Raw genomic sequence first — 20,042 nt, 5'->3', positions numbered from 1 at the left:
ATTGTACATATTATGGATGCAACCACTTTGTGGACAAACGAATTATGAAGAGCACTGGACCTTTCTTTTCATCTTCCTTTTTTGCGCACTCAGCTTGTGTGTTTTGCTGGATAGAGCATTTGGATAGATTTTTCAATGCAATTGATGCCAAGCCAGGTGTGCTCAATGCACAGGTTCCTGCCAACTGTTCCTTGGTTTGGCCAATTGAACTCATGTGCTTGGTTGGCTACAAGACAGGATTAGAAGGAATTGGCAGTAGACTGGCAGGTTTCATAGTCCGTGTGTGTGTGGTTATGAGATTGTAACATTTATCATGCAGATGTGCGCTTACGTTTCTTGGTTTTTTGAAAATCAGGCCAATATTGTGTGATAACAATAGTGTAAAATGTGATACTGTTTTAATGGTGTGGCAACATCCATCCATTCATTCGTGTACAGCTTATCCTCACAACGGTCGCGGTGGTGCTGGCGCTTGTTTACGTATTTTCTGCACTATAAGGTGCACCTAAAAGCCTTCAATTTTCTAAAAAAAGCCAACAGTGTGCCTTATAATTTGATGTCATGAAAATCTCTCACCTTTCGGGGAAATTCGCCGTTTTGAAGTCCATAAAGGTGACTTACCTGAATTATGTATATCTGAGGAGAAAATTTTTAAGGGGGGTCCGTCGGGAATTTTTTTTTTTTAAATGTCGGACGCTTGGTATGCAAGCGGGGGAAACGGGCACTTAGCTCAAAAAGCGCACCAGAGTGGCCAAAACATTGATTTATTTCAACGAAACAAAGGAGGGTTCACTGTTGTGTGCTGTCTCTTCAATGCAAGCTTGGCTGCACGTCGACCGTGAATGAACACCTAAAGCACCGTCACCCAGTTGTAATTTTGGAAGACTACAGGAGACAATTACAAGTACTAACTAACTAACTAACTAACTAACTAATGACATTTTTTATTGAAATTGCTAAGCCTGTCACGTTATGCAATGAGTATTTATCACACGGTAAATAAAAATGAGGGCTGTATTTTTCAAGGCTGTGTCTTATCGCCATGCGTGCACGTATACATTTGTGGTGCTTGCTGATGGCATATGAGGCAGCAGTTCCTTTCACAGATGTTTATTGGTCATCAAGACGCCGTAGAATTAAAGTTCAGACATACAAAATTGGGAAACACATCTATATTAAACACTGTAAACGTTAGCATTGCTACATTGAGGCTAATGGGGGAAAAAAGACAACCTACTTTTGCCTGCTATAAAAGATTCGCAGTCTTCTCCAAAACACAAACTTGCGGTTAAAAGGTGACACTTCAAATATGAAAAATTGCTGGTTAACAGCATTTGCAAACGAAAAAAATGAAAAAAATAATAATAATTTGACTACTGACACCACATGCAATGATGTTTTTTTGCGATGTGTAGGGCTTACGGTTAGCGGTTTAGCGAACGTACTTCCAGTGAACATTTCAAAATACAAGCATTTCAATTTCGTCATATAAATAACAATTTCTGGAGTTAATCCTACATACTTCAGAATTCAGATTCTACACTAAGAATAGCTTTAAAATGACACCCTTTATGAAAATCTGATTGGCAATGAATATTATTATTCTACTATTATATATTGTAGTATACTATAATATTAATGCTAGATATTTTTATAAGAATTGTTTTGAATCATGTTGGAAAGGTGAAGTCAGTGTTCTGAATATGTTTACATTCCATTCTTCATAGTTAATGCTATCAGCATTTGAACTCAATGTTTATTTGTGATTTGTTATTTACGTGTTTATTTGTTCTTTAATAAAGAATTTAAGTGTTCCAAAATGTTTTTGTGAATAATAAGCGTCATCAAAAATGTCATTACTAAATAATTTTTTAAAAAAAAATTGCGGGGGGAAAAAAAAAAAAGTAAAAATTGTAAAAATAGTCAGCTGACTAGTCGGGAAAAAATTAATCGTTTGGGACAGCCCTAGTTGTACAGTGTACCGGAACATATTTCCTCCACACCCTTCTCATCTTTTTAATCCGTGACCCATTTTCATGCATGATATATTGGTTAACTCATTTGCTCCCAAAAACGTATAGATATGTTCTATTTTTAATTGTTTCACTGTCCCAAAGAGGTATTTATACATCTTTTACGTTTTTTTTTTTTTTCCCAAAAAAGACATCTCTGGGTCGTGATTCAATTTAGCTCCAAAGCACAAAGCTGAAAATCCATTTTAAAGCAATAAAACTGACCACTGGAGGGCAGTAGCGCATTTAGTAAGACCCGCAACCCGATCCAACGGCACCGAACGGCCAAGCCGCACGGCCGGGCGCCGGCTGAAGACGATCGAAAGGATGCCAGGCGGTGCATGACCGAGCAGAACAACCGGTAGGACGCCCAGGAAGCCAGGCGGTGGACGACCGAGCAGAATGACCGGGACCACTAGTGCAGCGGACAATGCCTTTAAATCCGTGTTGTTCGCGAGCAGAGCCTGCAGAGACTCAAAAAAATTCATCTTTATGAGACAAACGGCGATGAGGGAAAGGTTTAACCGGCTGTCATGTCCAGAACAGCGTCATCTTTCAGTTAGTTATGTGTAAATAAATTGTTACTTTGCTATCAAAAGCTCTATTTGTCTTGTTGTTCATCTTATTTTGTAAAAGGAAAACATTATTCAGATGTTTGGGATGTAATTAAAGCAAAAAATAGCTGTGTATAAGTCAAAGTTATGTTTGAAATATATGCTTTCACAAAAAGCTCAATTTCTCAGTTTTTTCATCAGAAATTGGAAAATTGCTCAAACTAAGCTATTTTCGAATGCTGATTTCTAAAGAATGGAAAAAGATATGAACTACCGGTAACTTTTTTTTCTGCTGAAAGAAGAGGGTCTAATCTTTCTTTTGGTGTTTTCCATCTTTATATAGCAATAGAACAGAATTTTCTGTGGGCCCTGAAAAATCAATCAAAATCCAGTAAAACGGCCGGGAGCGAAGGGCCTTGCTCCGGTGAAAATGGCTGGGAGTGAATGAGTTAATCATGAGATGCAGAACACAACCCCAACAACTACTACTGCTGCTACTACTGCGCCTTATAATGCGGCGCGCCCAATATATGAAAACAACTTAAACAAAGGCCATTCATTGAAGGTGCGCCTTATAGTCCAATGTTCAGCACAAAAAACTGACAATTTGTAGATGATGGATGACAGATGGATTCCCACCAGTGATGAAGTGCCTTGGAAACTCTGCGCCCACTTTTGCCTTAATTGAGTAATGGGAGTTCACAGCCAATTTTATCTATCGATCTTGCTGGAGCAGGGAAGTTTTCAAAAAGTTGATCCTGGTACAATGTTCAATCAATTGGTACATTTCAGTTGAGTAAAAATATTCCAATTCAGTCTAATCTTACAATCCTTTTATGGCCAGAGGGGCACAATTAAGGGTCTCTTTGTATTAGCTAATGGGCTGAACCTCCCCAAGTGCTCCACTGTCTAATGTGGACCCAAGCTGTTACTGTAAATGGGTCCCACGGTAGCAAAGCATGAACAAAGCTTGTCACTGTTCCCTGGCCAGTTAGTTTTGCTATTTAATCATGGGTTCCCACAACACAAAGCTCATTGTTTGAGTTCAAGTGAATAATCTACAAGTATGTGATCATTACAGATCATCTTTCATTTAAGTTCTCACAACTTAAAAAAAAATAAACTTATACTTAAATGAATGGGTTACTATTTGTATCATCCTCTCGAACCACAAACCGTTTATTTCTTTTTTTACAAACAGATCCATGAGGGTGAGTAAATGAAAAACTGGGAGAAAAAGTCTCACAATTTATAGTTTGGTGACTGGCATTTGAAATTGTTCACTCTCCAAACTCTTTGCCGAACACCTTATGAGGTGTCCTTTAAAAAGTTTAGCTCTTGTTCCATCCAAAGAATGAATTGTATTCTGCCACCGTGTGGAAGTGATTGATGAGAACATAGCGAGTCTCTGAAGGCCATTCCGTATTGCCGGTTATGATTGTGTGACCACTATCTCAGTAAGGTTATCCACATCAAGTCTCATGTCAGATGATGTAACGACTGAATAGCAAAACAATAAATAAATAACTTTATTTACCTGAATAAGTTGATGTGTGATTAAGGTACAATGGGGAAAATAAGTATTTAGTTAACCACCATTTGTGCAAGTTCTCCTACTTGAAAAGATTAGAGAGGCTTGTAATCGTCAACATGGGTAAACCTCAACCATGAGAGACAGAATGTGGAAAAAAAAAAAAACCCAGAAAATCACAGTTTGATGTTTAAAGAATTTAGTTCCAAATTAGAGTGGAAAACAAGTATTTGGTCACCTACAAACAAGCAGGATTTCTGCCTGTCAAAGAGGTCTAACTTCTCCTAACGAGGCTCCACTCGTTACCTGTTTTAATGGCACCTGTTTTAACTCATTATCGGTATAAAAGACACCCGTCCACTATCTCAGTCAGTCACACTCCAAACTCCACTATGGCCAAGACAAAAGAGCTGTTGAAGGACACCAGAGACAAAATTGTAGACCTGCACCAGGCTGGGAAGACTGAATCTGCAATAGGTAAAACGCTTGGACTAAAGAAATCAACTTTGGGAGCAATTATTAGAAAATGGAAGACATACAAGACTGATAATCTCCCTCGATTTAGGGCTCCATGTAAGATCTCACCCCGTGGCGTCAAAATATAACAAAAACGGTGAGCAAAAATCCCAGAACCACATGGGGGGGGGGGGACCTAGTGAATGACCTGCAGAGAGCTGGGACCACAGTAACACTGTAACTCTTCACAAGCTTTTCACATTCTGTTGCTGGTATTTTGGCCCATTCCTCCATGCAGCTCTCCTCTAGAGCAGTGATGTTTTGGGCAACACGGACTTTCAACTCCCTCCTCACCCCATGGCGTCAAAATGATAACAAGAACGGTGAGCAAAAATCCCAGAACAACACGGGGGGACTTAGTGAATGACCTACAGAGAGCTGGGACCACAGTAACAAAGGCTACTATCAGTAACACAATGCACCGCCAGGGACTCAAATCCTGCACTGCCAGACGTGTCCCCCTGCTGAAGAAAGCACACAACCAGGCCCGTCTACGGTTCGCTAAGAGCATTTGGATAATCCAGAAGAGGATTGGGAGAATGTGTTATGGTCAGATGAAACCAAAATAGAACTTTTTAGTAGAAACACAGGTTCTCGTGTTTGGAGGAGAAAGAATGCTGAATTGCATCTGAAGAACACCATACCGACTGTGAAGCATGGGGGTGGAAACATCATGCTTTGGGGCTGTTTTTCTGCAAAAGAACCAGGACGACTGATCTGTGTAAAGGAAAGAATGCATGGGGCCATGTATCGATAGATTTTGAGTGAAAATCTCCTTCCATCAGCAAGGGCATTGAAGATGAGACGTGGCTGGGTCTTTCAGCATGACAGTGATCCCAAACACACAGCCAGGGCAACAAAGGAGTGGCTTGGTAAGAAGCATTTCAAGGTCCGGGAGTAGCCTAGCCAGTCTCCAGATCTCAATCCCATAGAAAATCTGTGAAGGGAGTTGAAAGTCCGTGTTGCCCAACGACAGCCCCAAAACATCACTGCTCTAGAGGAGATCTGCATGGAGGAATGGGCCAAAATACCAGCAACAGTGTGTGAAAAGCTTGTGAAGAGTTACAGAAAATGTTTGGCCTCCTTTATTGCCAACAAAGGGTACATAACAAAGTATTGAGATGAACTTTTGGTATTGACCAAATACTTATTTTCCACAACGATTTGCAAATAAATTCTTTAAAAATCAAACAATGTGATTTTCAGTTTTTTTTCCCCACATTCAGTCTCGCATGGTTGAGGTTTACCCATGTTGACAATTACAGGCCTCTCTTTTATTTTCAAGCGGGAGAACTTGCACAATTAGTGGTTGACTGAATACTTATTTGCCCCACTGTATATACAGTGCCTTGCAAAAGTATTCGGCCCCCTTGAACCTTGCAACCTTTCGCCACATTTCAGGCTTCAAACATAAAGTTATAAAATTTTAATTTTTTGTCAAGAATCAACAACAAGTGGGACACAATCGTGAAGTGGAACAAAATTTATTGGATAATTTAAACTTTTTTAACAAATAAAAAACTGAAAAGTGGGGCGTGCAATATTATTCGGCCCCCTTGCGTTAATACTTTGTAGCGCCACCTTTTGCTCCAATTATAGCTGCAAGTCGCTTGGGGTATGTTTCTATCAGTTTTGCACATCGAGAGACTGACATTCTTGCCCATTCTTCCTTGCAAAACAGCTCGAGCTCAGTGAGGTTGGATGGAGAGTGTTTGTGAACAGCAGTCTTCAGCTTTTTCCACAGATTATCGATTGGATTCAGGTCTGGACTTTGACTTGGCCATTCTAACACCTGGATACGTTTTTTTTTTTTTAACCATTCCATTGTAGATTTGGCTTTATGTTTTGGATCATTGTCCTGATGGAAGATAAATCTCCGTCCCATTCTCAGGTCTTGTGCAGATACCAACAGGTTTTCTTCCAGAATGTTCCTGTATTTGGCTGCATCCATCTTCCCGTCAATTTTAACCATCTTGCCTGTCCCTGCTGAAGAAAAGCAGGCCCAAACCATGATGCTGCCACCATCATGTTTGACAGTGGGGATGGTGTGTTCAGGGTGATGAGCTGTGTTGCTTTTACGCCAAACATATCGTTTTGCATTGTGGCCAAAAAGTTCAATTTTGGTCTCATCTGACCAGAGCACCTTCTTCCACATGTTTGGTGTGTCTCCCAGGTGGCTTGTGGCAAACTTTAAACGAGACTTTTTATGGATATCTTTGAGAAATGGCTTTCTTCTTGCCACTCTTCCATAAAGGCCAGATTTGTGCAGTGTACGACTGATTGTTGTCCTATTGACAGACTCTCCCACCTCAGCTGTAGATCTCTGCAGTTCATCCAGAGTGATCCTGCATCTCTGATCAGTTTTCTCCTTGTTTGAGAAGAAAGTTTGGAAGGACGGTCGGGTCTTGGTAGATTTGCAGTGGTCTGATGCTCCTTCCATTTCAATATGATGGCTTGCACAGTGCTCCTTGAGATGTTTAAAGCTTGGGAAATCTTTTTGTATCCAAATCCGGCTTTAAACTTCTCCACAACAGTATCTCGGACCTGCCTGGTGTGTTCCTTGGTTTTCATAATGCTCTCTGCACTTTAAACAGAACCCTGATACTATCACAGAGCAGGTGCATTTATACGGAGACTTGATTACACACAGGTGGATTCTATTTATCATCATCGGTCATTTAGGACAACATTGGATCATTCAGAGATCCTCACTGAACTTCTGGAGTGAGTTTGCTGCACTGAAAGTAAAGGGGCCGAATAATATTGCACGCCCCACGTTTCAGTTTTTTATTTGTTAAAAAAGTTTAAATTATCCAATAAATGTTGTTCCACTTCACGATTGTGTCCCACTTGTTGTTGATTCTTGACAAAAAAATTAAATTTCATATCTTTATGTTTGAAGCCTGAAATGTGGCGAAAGGTTGCAAGATTCAAGGGGGCCGAATACTTTTGCAAGGCACTGTACAATATGTATGTGTTAATGAATGTCTTACTTTTTTTACTTGTAGTTTCCATTTATTATGGATGGTGTATTTTACAGTATATGCTCTTTTACTACATTGACATATTGTCTTGTTTGTTGGAAACAAATTACCGTATGCAGTATAGACAAACTCCCCCCTTTGAGTCACCCTAATGTTAGTGTGATACAAATCAGTGCATTCCGTCGTCTCAATTTCATTAAGTGTATGGGCAATCAAATACATCATTCAGCGTCACTTTCTATTTGGATGAGTGCCCAAGTGCCTGAAGCAGGCTTCTGTTTTGTTTGCCTACTTCATGTGAGACTTGACCTTTTGCAAATCTAATAGTATTTTTCTATAATTGGATCAATATTGTGATATATTCACTCAGCCCACACATGATAAATATAGTAACGAAGTTGTTTTTTGTCCCTAGGGATCTGCATGATGTGTAGTCTGGTCCGTGCTACTGTTTATCATGACTGTGGGTGTGTATTTGATGTACTCAAATTGATCCAGAAAGCAACCTGCCACATATCTGTGTCCCAATTCATGTATTTGAAGACTGATGACGTCAGCGCATAGGCTGTCTCAATTCGATAAAGCGTGAAGCCCCCTGAGAATGAGCCTGACGAAGCGTCCTTCTCCACTGCTGTATTGGGGTTTGGAGCATGACCGACCTTTGCAACATTGTATACATCAAGATTGTTTTTGTACTGATTTTGAAACTTGAAAAATAACTAAGTCAGCAACTGATACACTTAAGACACTAAACAATAAACTCTAAGGAAGAGCTGATTGATATTGGAAGAAAACTGACATTGCGATTTTGGGGGGGGGTTGCGATATACTGTATCTTGCAATATTAAAACTAGAGGAAAATTCACCAGACTTGAATAGTTCTGTTTGGGAAGCCTTTGGTTGACTCACGATGACCACATTGTATTCATTAGAGAGGAACTGATCTGATCATATGATCGGAAATCAGGCCAATCGCGCCATTTTTAAGAGGACCGGAATCAGGTTAATAGGATTCGGTATTTAATTCAAAAAAATATATGGCGTAAAACACTCAGGTGACTTGAAGTTCCGCTCTGAGACCCCCAATTTGGCCAAATTTCAAAAGTGTCTGATATGCACGTGTGAGATATCATTGGAAAGCTTAAAATCTCAATTTTCTGGGGGAAGAAAAATTTTGACCAGAAGAGGATTAGAAAAAAACCAACAACATTTAAACAGCAAAACCCTAACTGGAGGTGAGACCATGAGAGAGCATAATTAAAGACGCCATGATTTTAATGAGCTATTATTGCGTACTTACCTTGTTTCGATCCAAAAACCCCATGTAGCATGTATCACCGAGTGTCAAGACACAGATGTGAATGGCTATAGCCGGATTTTTGGGGGATTTTAGGGGTGAAACATGGTAATATAACAAGGGTCGTGATGCAGAAATCGCAGACATCAAGGACTGGTCGAGATGTTCTTTTTCATATATTTACCCTTTTAAATGTTTTTTTTTCTCCCAATTTTTCTTTGTTTGGATTGATTATTTATCATCTAACATATCGTGGAAAATGTGACAGTAACAAAAAAATACAATTAAGCGATAGTTATGAGGTAGATATCAGTGACTTATTTACAGACACCATTTTTTCATTGTGACGTAATTTTTTAAAAAGTTTAAAATATGCGAGTGAATAATTTTTAAGTCGTTTTTTTTTAAATGAAATATTAGACCTCAATAAATGATTCTAAGCTAAAAATGACTGATATTCAATAATTACTTACCTTCTTTTTATGGCAGGGTTGAAACGAAAGCGGTTGTGCGTCTGTAAACGGGGGTTTCCAGGGTATAACGGGCAACTAAAAAATAGTTCGGGGGCTTAATGCGCCATGAATCTGCTATTGCAGCATATAGACATATTGTTCTATAAAAACACAAAAGTTCTTTTGGCTTAAAATACAGCAGTTTATTTTAAAGAGCAGAAACTGCTTTTTCAGTCTTGTCTGTGTTTTCTGCCATATTAATGTTTTTCTGGTTCATGCTCATACAGCCTCTCACCCAACCTCCTGAAAAACAGTGCAACCAAACTTTTTTTCTTGGTCAGCTGGCGTTTGGTAGTTAAAGTTAACGATGATTGACAGGTTTGGAGCTTTGATCTGGCCAGAGACACCTCGGTAGCTCTATTATCAAAGGCACAAATGTGTTAATCATTGAGCTTGGTGCACAGTCTGAAGTGTTTATATAGGGTTTTTTTCTGTATTGGATCGAGACTCAAATGATTTGGTCACGGGTGCAAAAATATGCAATCAGGATATCCCTAATATTCATATAATACCAGGCTAAGAGGGTTTATCTATGAATGATGAAGATAGGTGTATATGAAAGGGATCCAGGAAGCCATGCCTCTGCACAATTGTTTATATGAAGAAAAACAGAAAGTTTACATTTAAAAAAAAACAAACCAAAAAAAAAAACAATTGCACATCCTGCGATGGGACTATTGCGCATTACGCATCCAGAACTCAGCAGCACGCCACATCACCCCCATCCTCCGTCAACTTCACTGGCTCCCCGTCAAACAAAGAATCAATTACAAGATCCTCATCATCACCTTCAAAACACTCCATGGCCTGGCCCCTCCCTACCTTTGCAATCTACTCCGTTTAAACAATCCAACCCGTCCACTTCACTCTACCACTATTTTCCCCCTCTCTGTCCCCCGTGTCCGCCTCTCCACCTTTGGTTCCAGAGCTTTTAGTCAGTGTGCCCCCAGCTCTGGAACTCCCTACTCCCTGATCTTCGCAGCATATCTACCCTATCACTTTTCAAATCGAGACTGAAAACACACCTGTTCACTCTTACCCACCATAACCCCTAGCTCTGTTATATCTTTATTTCTCTCTATTGTGCTTTTAATCTTTAATCTTATCCTTTTAATACCTTTTTTTATTGTACTGTGATTCCATGTCTCTTGTGAAGCGTCTTTGCGTGGTTTGAAAAGCGCTCTAGAAATAAAATGGATTATTAATATTATTATTATTATTATGCACACATTGCGATGGCGATGTTCAAACAATATATTGTGCAGGCCTACTCTAAGGTACTTTCTGAACTCTCGTGGGATCCTATCCTTGTCTTATAAGCAGCAAAAAAATAATTTAAAAAATCTAAAGTAATTCAGAGCATAGATACATCTGAAATCTCAAAGCAATCAACTCTCAAGTTCAATAATAAAACTAAAACTACTGAAACAAGAATAACAAAATAAGTTGAAAGTGTCTGTTAATATTCCAGTATTCCATTATTACAGTTATGGTGAGGACTGTAGCCATATTTATTGGCATTTTTAATCATAAATACCATGCAATTTGGGGTCCTTTTATTTATTTATTTTTTTAATGCATCTTGTTCTGAAAACCAAAATATTTAAAATTACCGTATTTTTTGGACTATAGGTCGCACCTGTGTATAAGTCCCACCAGCCATAAAATGCCCAATGAAGAGGTAAAAAAACATATACTGTATAAGTCGCACTGGAGTAGCAGTGGGAACCTCTTGGTACCTCACGATACGATACGATTTGCCATACAAAGCTCACGATAACGATGATCTGACGATATAGCGATACAACGATTATTGATACATTGGTCAGGAAAACATTCTAGGATATTGTACAAAAAACTAATAAACAGAAAAACAAGCTTCTGCTGTGACTTGGAATGAGTTTATCAGTAGTAGACGTCCAATCCACTTGAAGTGGGAGGGTGGCAGTGAATGAACATTCGTTCATTTGTTCATTCGTTCATTCGCTGCCATCCCTCCCGCTTCAAATGGATTGAACGTCTATGGCCGTCAGTGGCAGCCAATGCCAGGCAATGAGTAATTTTGGGCCATTTAAGGTCATTTAACTGTTGATTTTCAGTTACTTCCTGTTGATTTTGGGGTACTTTATGGGTTACTTCCTGTTTATTTTGCGTTACAGAACAGGAAGTGACCTGAGAATCACCCAAATGAATAGGCAGTGACTCAAACTCAACAGGAAATGACCTGTAAATGCCCTAAAATGAACAGAAAGTGACATGTAAATGCCCCGAAAATCGGACCGAATGATTGTGAATGCTCTGGTTTTGAATGAACGAACGTTCCCAGTCTAAATGGATTGGGCGTCGAGCACCGTCAATGGCAGCCTTTTTTTTTTTTTTTTTTTTTCTTAATTGACACCTTTTTAAAACAATATCTCGATTCTTGACAGGAGCATATCGATAACCTTTTGGGATACAAAGTATCACGATATATGACTATTTTGATATTTTGTCACACCCCTACACTGGAGTATAAGTCGCATTTTGGGGGGAAATTTACTTGATAAAATCCAACACATAAAACAGATATGTCATCTTGAAAGGCAATTTAGAATGAAAATACAATTGAGAACATCATGCTGAATAAGTGTGCAGTATGGTGCATGAACAACGAAATGCGAACATGGTATGTTAACGTAACATAGCTATTAAGTTACAGTATTAAAGTTTACCAAACCATCAGTGTCACTCCAAAACATCAAAATAAAATGTGAAATGATCTAATAATGTGTTAATAATTTCACACATAAGTCGCTTCAAAGTATAAGTCGCACACCCCGCCAAACTATGAAAAACACTGTGACTTATAGTCTGAAAAATACTGTATGTAATGAAATAAAATTTACTGTATGTTGAACTTCTAACTTGATTGGCTGTATACAGGTCAGTTGTCACGACCCTTTGCAATTCCCGTAAATCAGTTCATATGAAAAGGGAAGCATTTTCCGTTAGTTCAGCAAAGAACATGAGGGATGGTTACAGGGGTCAAAGATGAAAGAAGGTGCTTCAAGCAAAATGGATGACTTCTGGGCCTCCACTCTACAATCGCTCTTACAGTGTCACATAGCACACGATCAAAGACAATTTAGATTCGAGCAGAGATGAGAACCACCCGTTGCTTTGACGCCATTTCGTAAATATCGTTTAGCCAGCTGAGAAAGCCAAATGTGAGAATTTTGGTTGTGATGAAGATTTTTGAGTTGGGCGGTAGTGGCCGATGTAGAGTCCTTGAATGAAACCACACGTGGTGTTATTCCCTCTCGACTGTGTGTGGTCAGGATGCTAAGCAAGCAGGAAATTGTTAGTACTGTCTAGCCAGCAAATATTTCACAAAATTTCACCATTTTATTATACCTGTATACCAAATAAGATTTTCACAATGTATATTAGGCTTGCAAAATATATCGTTTGAAAATTGCCATCGCAATGTGTACATGCGCAATAGTCACATCGCAGAATGTGCAACTTTTTTTTTTTTTAACATGTAAACTTTTATTTTACTTCATAAAAGCAGCAACTGTTTGAACTTGTTACCTGTATAAAAGACCTGTTCACATGCTCAAACAAACAAACAAACAAACAAACTCCAACCTCTCCACAATGGCCAAGACCAAAGAGCTGTGTAAGGACATCAGGGATAAAATAATAGACCTGCACAAGGCTGGGATTGGCTACAGGAAAATAAGTAAGCAGCTTGGTGAGAAGGTAACAACTGTTGGAGCGATTATTAGAAAATGGAAGAAGTTCAAGTTGACGGTCAATCTGCCTTGGTCTGGGGCTCCATGCAAGATCTCACCTTGTGGGGCATCACTGATCATGAGGAAGGTGAGGGATCAGCCCAGAACTACAAGGCAGGACCTGGTCAATGACCTGAAGAGAGCTGGAACCACAGTCTCGAAGAAAACCATTGGAAACACATTACGACGTCATGGATTCAAATCCTGTAGCGCACGCAAGGTCCCGCTGCTGAAGCCAGTGCATGTCCAAACACGTCTGAAGTTTGCCACTGACCATCTGGATGATCCAGAGGAGCAATGGGAGAAGGTCATGTGGTCGGATGAGACCAAAATGGAACTTTTTGGTCTAAACTCGGCTCGTCGTGTTTGGAGGAAAAAGAAGGATGAGTACAACCCCAAGAACACCATCCCAACCGTGAAACATGGAGGAGGAAACATCATTTTTTGGGGCTGCTTCTCTGCCAAGGATACAGGATGACTGCACCGTATTGAGGGGAGGATGGATGGGGCTATGTATCGCCAGATCTTGGCTGACAACCTCCTTCCTTCAGTGAGAGTCCTGAAGATGGGTCATGGCTGGGTCTTCCAGCATGACAACGACCCAAAGCACACAGCCAAGGCAACTAAAGAGTGGCTCGGTAAGAAGCATCTTAAGGTCCTGGAGTGGCCTAGCCAGTCACCAGATCTGAACCCGATAGAAAATCTATGGAGGGAGCTGAAAGTCCTTGTTGCCCGGCAGCAGCCCCAAAACCTGAAGGCTCTGGAGAAGATCTGCATGGAGGAGTGGGCCAAAATCCCTGCTGCAGTGTGTGCAAACCTTGTTAAGGACTACAGAAAACGTTTGGTATCTGTAATAGCAAACAAAGGTTTCTGTACCAAATATTAAGTTCGAATTTTGTGATGTAGCAAATACTTATTTCATGCAATTAAATGCAAATTTATTATTTAAAAACCATACAACGTGATTTTCTGGATTTTTGTATTAGATTCCGTCCCTCACAGTTGAAGAGAACTTATGATACAAATTACAGACCTCTACATTGTTTGCAAGTGGGAAAACCAGCAAAATCGGCAGTGTATCAAATACTTGTTCTCCCCTCTGTAAGTGCCCGGATTGTCTGAACAGTTTTAATGTTTCACATTGAGAGTCTGACATACTCCCATTTTGATCGTTCAACATACCTCGTTTATTATAACAAAGCAGCGAACAGGACGGGGTTATGGGGGAACAGAAGTAAAGAAACACAAGAGAAGAAAGAGAAGAAACACAAACAACAACAACAAATACATTGAACGCCTATCTACACTAACTACTAATATGTTGGTGCTATCGTCAGCTAAATGTATTTACGGTTGACACCATGTGGGGGGCCTGTTGACCAGGGAAAGAGGGGGAAGGAGGTGGGGGAGTCTATAAGCTAAGTGATAAAAAGGGGTAGAGTGTACACAAATCATCTCTGTGATCTAGAACCCAGTAATATTGTGAATCCCTTGTGAGTGTAAGCCCGTTGGCAACCGACCTTATGTCGCCCCATCGCCAATCCCGGCACCGGGACCCCCCGCCCGAGCGCGCCCAATCACATCCAGCCGCACGCGAGTCCCACCGGGCACGCAACAGCCACGCAGACGAGCGGAGACGCCACGCGCTCGCCGACACAGGGCAACGGCCCCCACCCAGCCAGCTCGGGGGGGCAGCGCAGCCCATCCCTCCTCCCGCTGCCCAGCAAAGGAGCCCTCGTCTCCCCCCCCGGAATCCAGGGTGGTCCCCTGGGCCACCTACCGCCCATCTACCGGCCTTCAGGGATGGCAAGAGGGGAAGCACCACCAACCCCACGCCCGTCCCCAACCCTGTCCGCCCACCTGGGCCACGAGCCGCCGCCGCAGCCCCCCAGCCGGCACGGCACGCCACAAAAAAAGTGTGGGACCCACCTACCACCCTATTACTTTGGCTGCCAGGTTCCCGGCTGGCAGCCATAACCCAGCACCGTGATGGGATTGTGAGGGTTCGATACGCCTTCTTCGATTCAATATGCAAAAACATTCGATCCAAATGAAAAGCTCCCAAAATGTATTTTCCAAATTTATTTTGTCGTCTCTCGCTAAAATGTCCGGCGCAGCTTTGCCTTAAAAAAACAAACTCTGCCGCTAGCACACATCCTCCTCCACTCCTTCCCCAAACTGCATGAAAGGAGGGAGCTGTGGCGCACGAAGATCATTGCTCGCGAGGAAAGACAGATATGCAAGGAGGCGGCTTGTTGACTTCTATATCATTCAGATCTGTTGTTTGGCAGCATTTTGGGTGAGCTGATATGCTATCCCCACTCGTACATATTAAACAAAGACTGCCTTTCCGAATACGTACAACAAAGTCCGCCTGTATATTGTTGCCGACTTGGCTGCTACGAATAACCTCGCTTTGACAAAAGACAGGTTAAGATTGTGGGTCACAGAGCGCTAACTCACGGTTACATGATGGACAATGAGTGACAAATGAAGAGCGCTGTACTTCAAACTCGTCCTGTTTATGAAAGTTGATTTTCAAATACTGGTGTTGTGCAGTAATGAGCAGACGGGACTTCTGTGGCATTTGTTAACTTTTTTTAATGCCCGACAACACTCACACGCACACACTAGATATCAGCAAATAGCAACCTAGATATGCTACGTTAGACCCCCCCCCCCCCAAGTCCCATGCCATTGGCTGCGTGAGCCCAGAGTGATCATGTGACGCGTAGTCCATATACTACATCCATGAATTAAAAACCGCCATGACTGAATGGAAGTTCAAACCATACCAGTGACTATATATAATGCTGCAAATATTGTTAATTCAGTATGTAACACAGATGGACTCGGACCACAAATAGGATGTTTTTCTCATGTGGTAAACATACCTGCAAAGAGAGTAATAGCAATCAACGGTGTGCCCCGCCTCACTTTACGAACAGTAAAGATTGTTCTCAGTGCTATTATACAAAATTTCTTCAGATCAGTAAGAAGTAAGCACATAAATATTATGCACTATAATACATGTTTATATGATGGCATTGTTATTTTTGCTTGTTAGCAAGTTAAAAACAAAACATTAAAAAAAAGTTTTTTGTTTCAGAGCATTAAATTATTTAATCGAATCGAAAATCGTGTCCCTCGTATCGAAGATTGTACCGTACCGTGACTTAATTATATCATTGCATCCCTAATTGACAGGTTTGTAGCTTTGATCTAGCCAGAGAAGCCTCAATAGCGCTATGATCAAATGCATACATGTGTTAATCATCGTTAAACGTGCAGCTCAGTCTGAAGTGTGCTGTGTCAACTCATTCATTGTGTAAATGAGAGGCTATTCTCGACAGCGTGAGTGAATTTGAGTGGACTCACTCAATGAAGCATTTAATAAAGACAAGGATTTTTCTGCGTTATTCTTGTTTAAAAATGATTTACGTTTTGAAGGTGGCACGGTGGGACAGTGGTTAGCACGTCCACCTCACAATTCTGGGATGGTGGGTGGAATCCCTGCTCCGGCCTTCCAGTGTGGAGTTTGCATGTTCTTCCCATGCCGGCTTGGGTTTTCTCCGGGTTGCAGGCCACATCCCCTAAAAAACGTGCATGGTATGTTGATTGGACACACTAAATTGGCTGTGGGTGCAAGTGTGTGCGCGACCCTCGTGAGGATATGCAGTTCAGAAGATAATTGAATGAAGGAATTATATGAATGTTATGGAGAGTGATTAAAAGTTTGAGCAATGTTTGATATTACAGTATCTTTTTATCTAACATTCTTCTTTCTTAACCTTAAGCTAGTTCTTTCATTAGTTGACCACTGCTGGAAAATGTTGTTCTCTGAACTGTAAGAAAGTCAACATCTATGATTTGTGTGAAGTCACATTTCCACAGAAGGCGTGAGATCACAGCATCTGAATCACCACCTTAACTCTGACTCCGTGTTCGTCCTCTCCAGGGATCTGAAGAATAATCTGATAAGCACAGTGGAGCCCTGGGCCTTCCGTGGTCTGCTGACTTTGAGGAGACTGTAAGTATTATGAAGTCAAGAATTAATCTTCTTTAGGGGACAAGGGAAGAATCCATCTGTTTTTGCAAATAACATGAACATATTATCTTGATCACTAAATGAAAATTAAATGATATATATACTCTCCGCTTCCGAGAGGCTAATTTCTTTTGCTGGCGACAAACTAAATTTAAGGTAATACATATTAGAGATGTCCCGATCCGATCACGTGTAGGGATGGGAATTGATACGATTTTTATGATTCCGATTCCATTATCGATATTGCTTAACGATTCGATTCTTTATCGATTCTCTTATCGATTCTAATTTGGGGGAAAAGAAGAACAAACGCTTTGATTGGCATCAAGTTTGTTTAACCAGAATTCACAACCTTACAAACTCACAACGAGGTCAAAAGAGGCCCAAAAGTACGGTGGCCGAGAGGTGTCAGGCGAAATGCAAAGTCCAAACACTTTGCAAATAGAAAAAGCACGAACCCCAATTGAAAACGCTTTGCAAAAGAAAAAAAAGCACGAATGCAAACTGCCACAACACGATCCCCAATTCCCAAAGCGCAATCACAAATTGGCAAAAGCACGAACCCCAATTGCCACAACACGTCAGCAAATGGCTCGCAGCACGAATGCAAATTGCCACAACACAATCCCCAGTTCCTAAAGCACGATTGCAAATTGCCACAGCACGACCGCAAATGGCTCGCAAGACAATTGCAAAGACGATGACCCAGAAGTTAAAAAAAAAAAAAGAATAAATAAAAAAGACTTCACTTTGTATATTGCTATATGTGCTTTGTGACCATCTCTACGGGCCTCAGTAAAGTTGCCCCCCCATCAGACGCAAATTTATATAAAAATGGTGTTAATAGTTTGTGCTGCAACGGTTTTGTAGATACAGTATTATGCTTTTATTGAGATATTAATTTCGAGTGGGGACGTCACTCGTAGCTTTTTCTTAGCTTAGCTCCCGCAGCTAATGGAGCATACCAACTCTCTCAATAACAGAGGGGTGTTCTAACAACTAGCACGGACAGAGCACAAAAAAATTCGGGTCCATTTTGCGGTAAATTGGGGGGCTTGAGATATTAGTTTGGAGTGATAATGTCCCTCTAAGTCCCTCATTTCCTGCAAAATGGTTCCGAATTTGTGCCATTCGTTTGTGCTACTTGTTAGACACCCCTCTGTTATGTTATGTTAATGGAGCGTACCAACTCTCTCCCTCTGTTATTTTAATGAAGCGTACCAACTCTCTCAATAACAGAACAGTTAAATGGCTACAGTATAATTTACTGAAAGCTCAACAAATACACTAGAAGGCAATATTTAGTCACAATATACAAAGTCACATTTATCCTTTAAGAATTACAAGTCTTTCTATCAGTGGATCCCTCTCACAGAAAGAATGTTAATAATGTAAATGCCATCTTGAGGATTTATTGTCATAATAAACAAATACAGTACTTATGTACTGTATGTTGAATGTATATATTCGTCCGAGTTTTATTCATTTTTTTCTTAATGCATTGCCAAAATGTATATGAAAAATTATCGGGAATGATTGGAATTGAATCAGGAGCAAAAAAAAAAAAAAAAGCAATCGGATCGGGAAATATCGGGATCGGCAGATACTCAAACTACAACGATCGGGATCGGATCGGGAGCAAAAAAACATGATCTGAACAACCCTAATAATAACAGCCTACCTAGCTTACCAATCTTGTAATCTTGATGGGTCTTGTCTCCATTCCTTGTCAGGTAGTCTGGGCACATTGTTTGCATCCTGATTAGCGTCTGGCTAATACATGTGCGGTCCAACATAAAATTCCAACCTCCTCCTCTTCCTCCAACTCTTCAAAAACCTGGATCTCCTCACTTGCCCTCAATCTATCGCTTATATCGCTGTTTGAATCATTGTTTGAAAGGCTTTGTATGGCGGCCGTATGGAGCGCTCCCCATCGCTGTTCTCGGTGTGACGTGTCACTTCCGGGTTCGTCCCCTTTCAGGCTCGAACATCAGAAACGCGATTATTTTGTCAAATATACAACATATAAATTATTTTTTTCATGCTTTATTTGTTGGACAATGTTTAATTACTTTAATTGTGACCCTATTTGGCATTTTATGGAATTACTTCACATTTGGTCTTTAAGATTTCACTTTAAATGTCGTATACACTTTAAATAACAGATTGTATCTTCTGCAACTGTCTTTTGACTTCTGCAAACTGGAGATCGCAAAACATTCACTCCAGCTAATGGAGGTAACTGTGGTAACTGCAACTGTTTTCCTTAATATACTTGCCTGTTATGTACTTGACCAGTTATTTCTTCTAAGGCATGGTGTATTGACTGTGGTCAAAGGTTGTGTATCTTAAACCCACCATTAATTAATGAAGAGTTTATTCGATAGATGGTTAGGCTCGTAGTTTTTTTGTTTTTTTGAATCACCCATGCCTATTTTTAGTTGTGTGTGTTTTGCTTGTTTATATGCGTGTGTGTGTTTCCCAAACTCATGGAGAAGCAAAGTGTTAATTTAAGTGCTCCCTAACCGGTGATTGTGAGTGCTCTGTTTATTTTCCCGCAGCTGTTCCTGCAAAGCTGGTCTTTAATTACAGAGCATGAGGACACAGATCCATTGACGCGCAAACCCCTCTACATTTTCGCGTGTTTGAGCATTGGAATACTAGCAATAGTTATGTAATGAGTAAAAGGTTAAGCAAGGTTAGCCAGTGGATGACGGTGTGCAATAGAATGGCAGGCATATATTGTTTCACCGTCACGGGTGTGCATCTGCAGTTTCATCTCGGCAGATCTATGTCTGCTATATTTTCAGAC

The 20,042-nt window shown here is 40.6% G+C and overlaps 1 protein-coding gene across 4 annotated transcripts in view; it reads left to right on the top strand.

The window, feature by feature from the left end:
- LOC130922696 (adhesion G protein-coupled receptor A1) overlaps positions 1-20,042 on the top strand; it is a 264,480-nt gene that overhangs the window by 28,550 nt on the left and 215,888 nt on the right. For all 4 annotated transcript variants that reach the window (XM_057847627.1, XM_057847628.1, XM_057847625.1 and 1 more), the window contains one exon: positions 17,141-17,212. In XM_057847627.1, the coding sequence (XP_057703610.1) occupies positions 17,141-17,212 (72 nt within the window). The remainder of the gene's footprint in view (positions 1-17,140; positions 17,213-20,042) is intronic.

Source organism: Corythoichthys intestinalis, chromosome 10, assembly GCF_030265065.1.
Source record: "Corythoichthys intestinalis isolate RoL2023-P3 chromosome 10, ASM3026506v1, whole genome shotgun sequence".
In the NCBI taxonomy this organism is placed as follows: Eukaryota; Metazoa; Chordata; class Actinopteri; order Syngnathiformes; family Syngnathidae; genus Corythoichthys; species Corythoichthys intestinalis.
The sequence above is the reverse complement of the archived record's forward strand: the minus strand, read 5'-3'. Positions and strand labels throughout refer to the sequence as shown.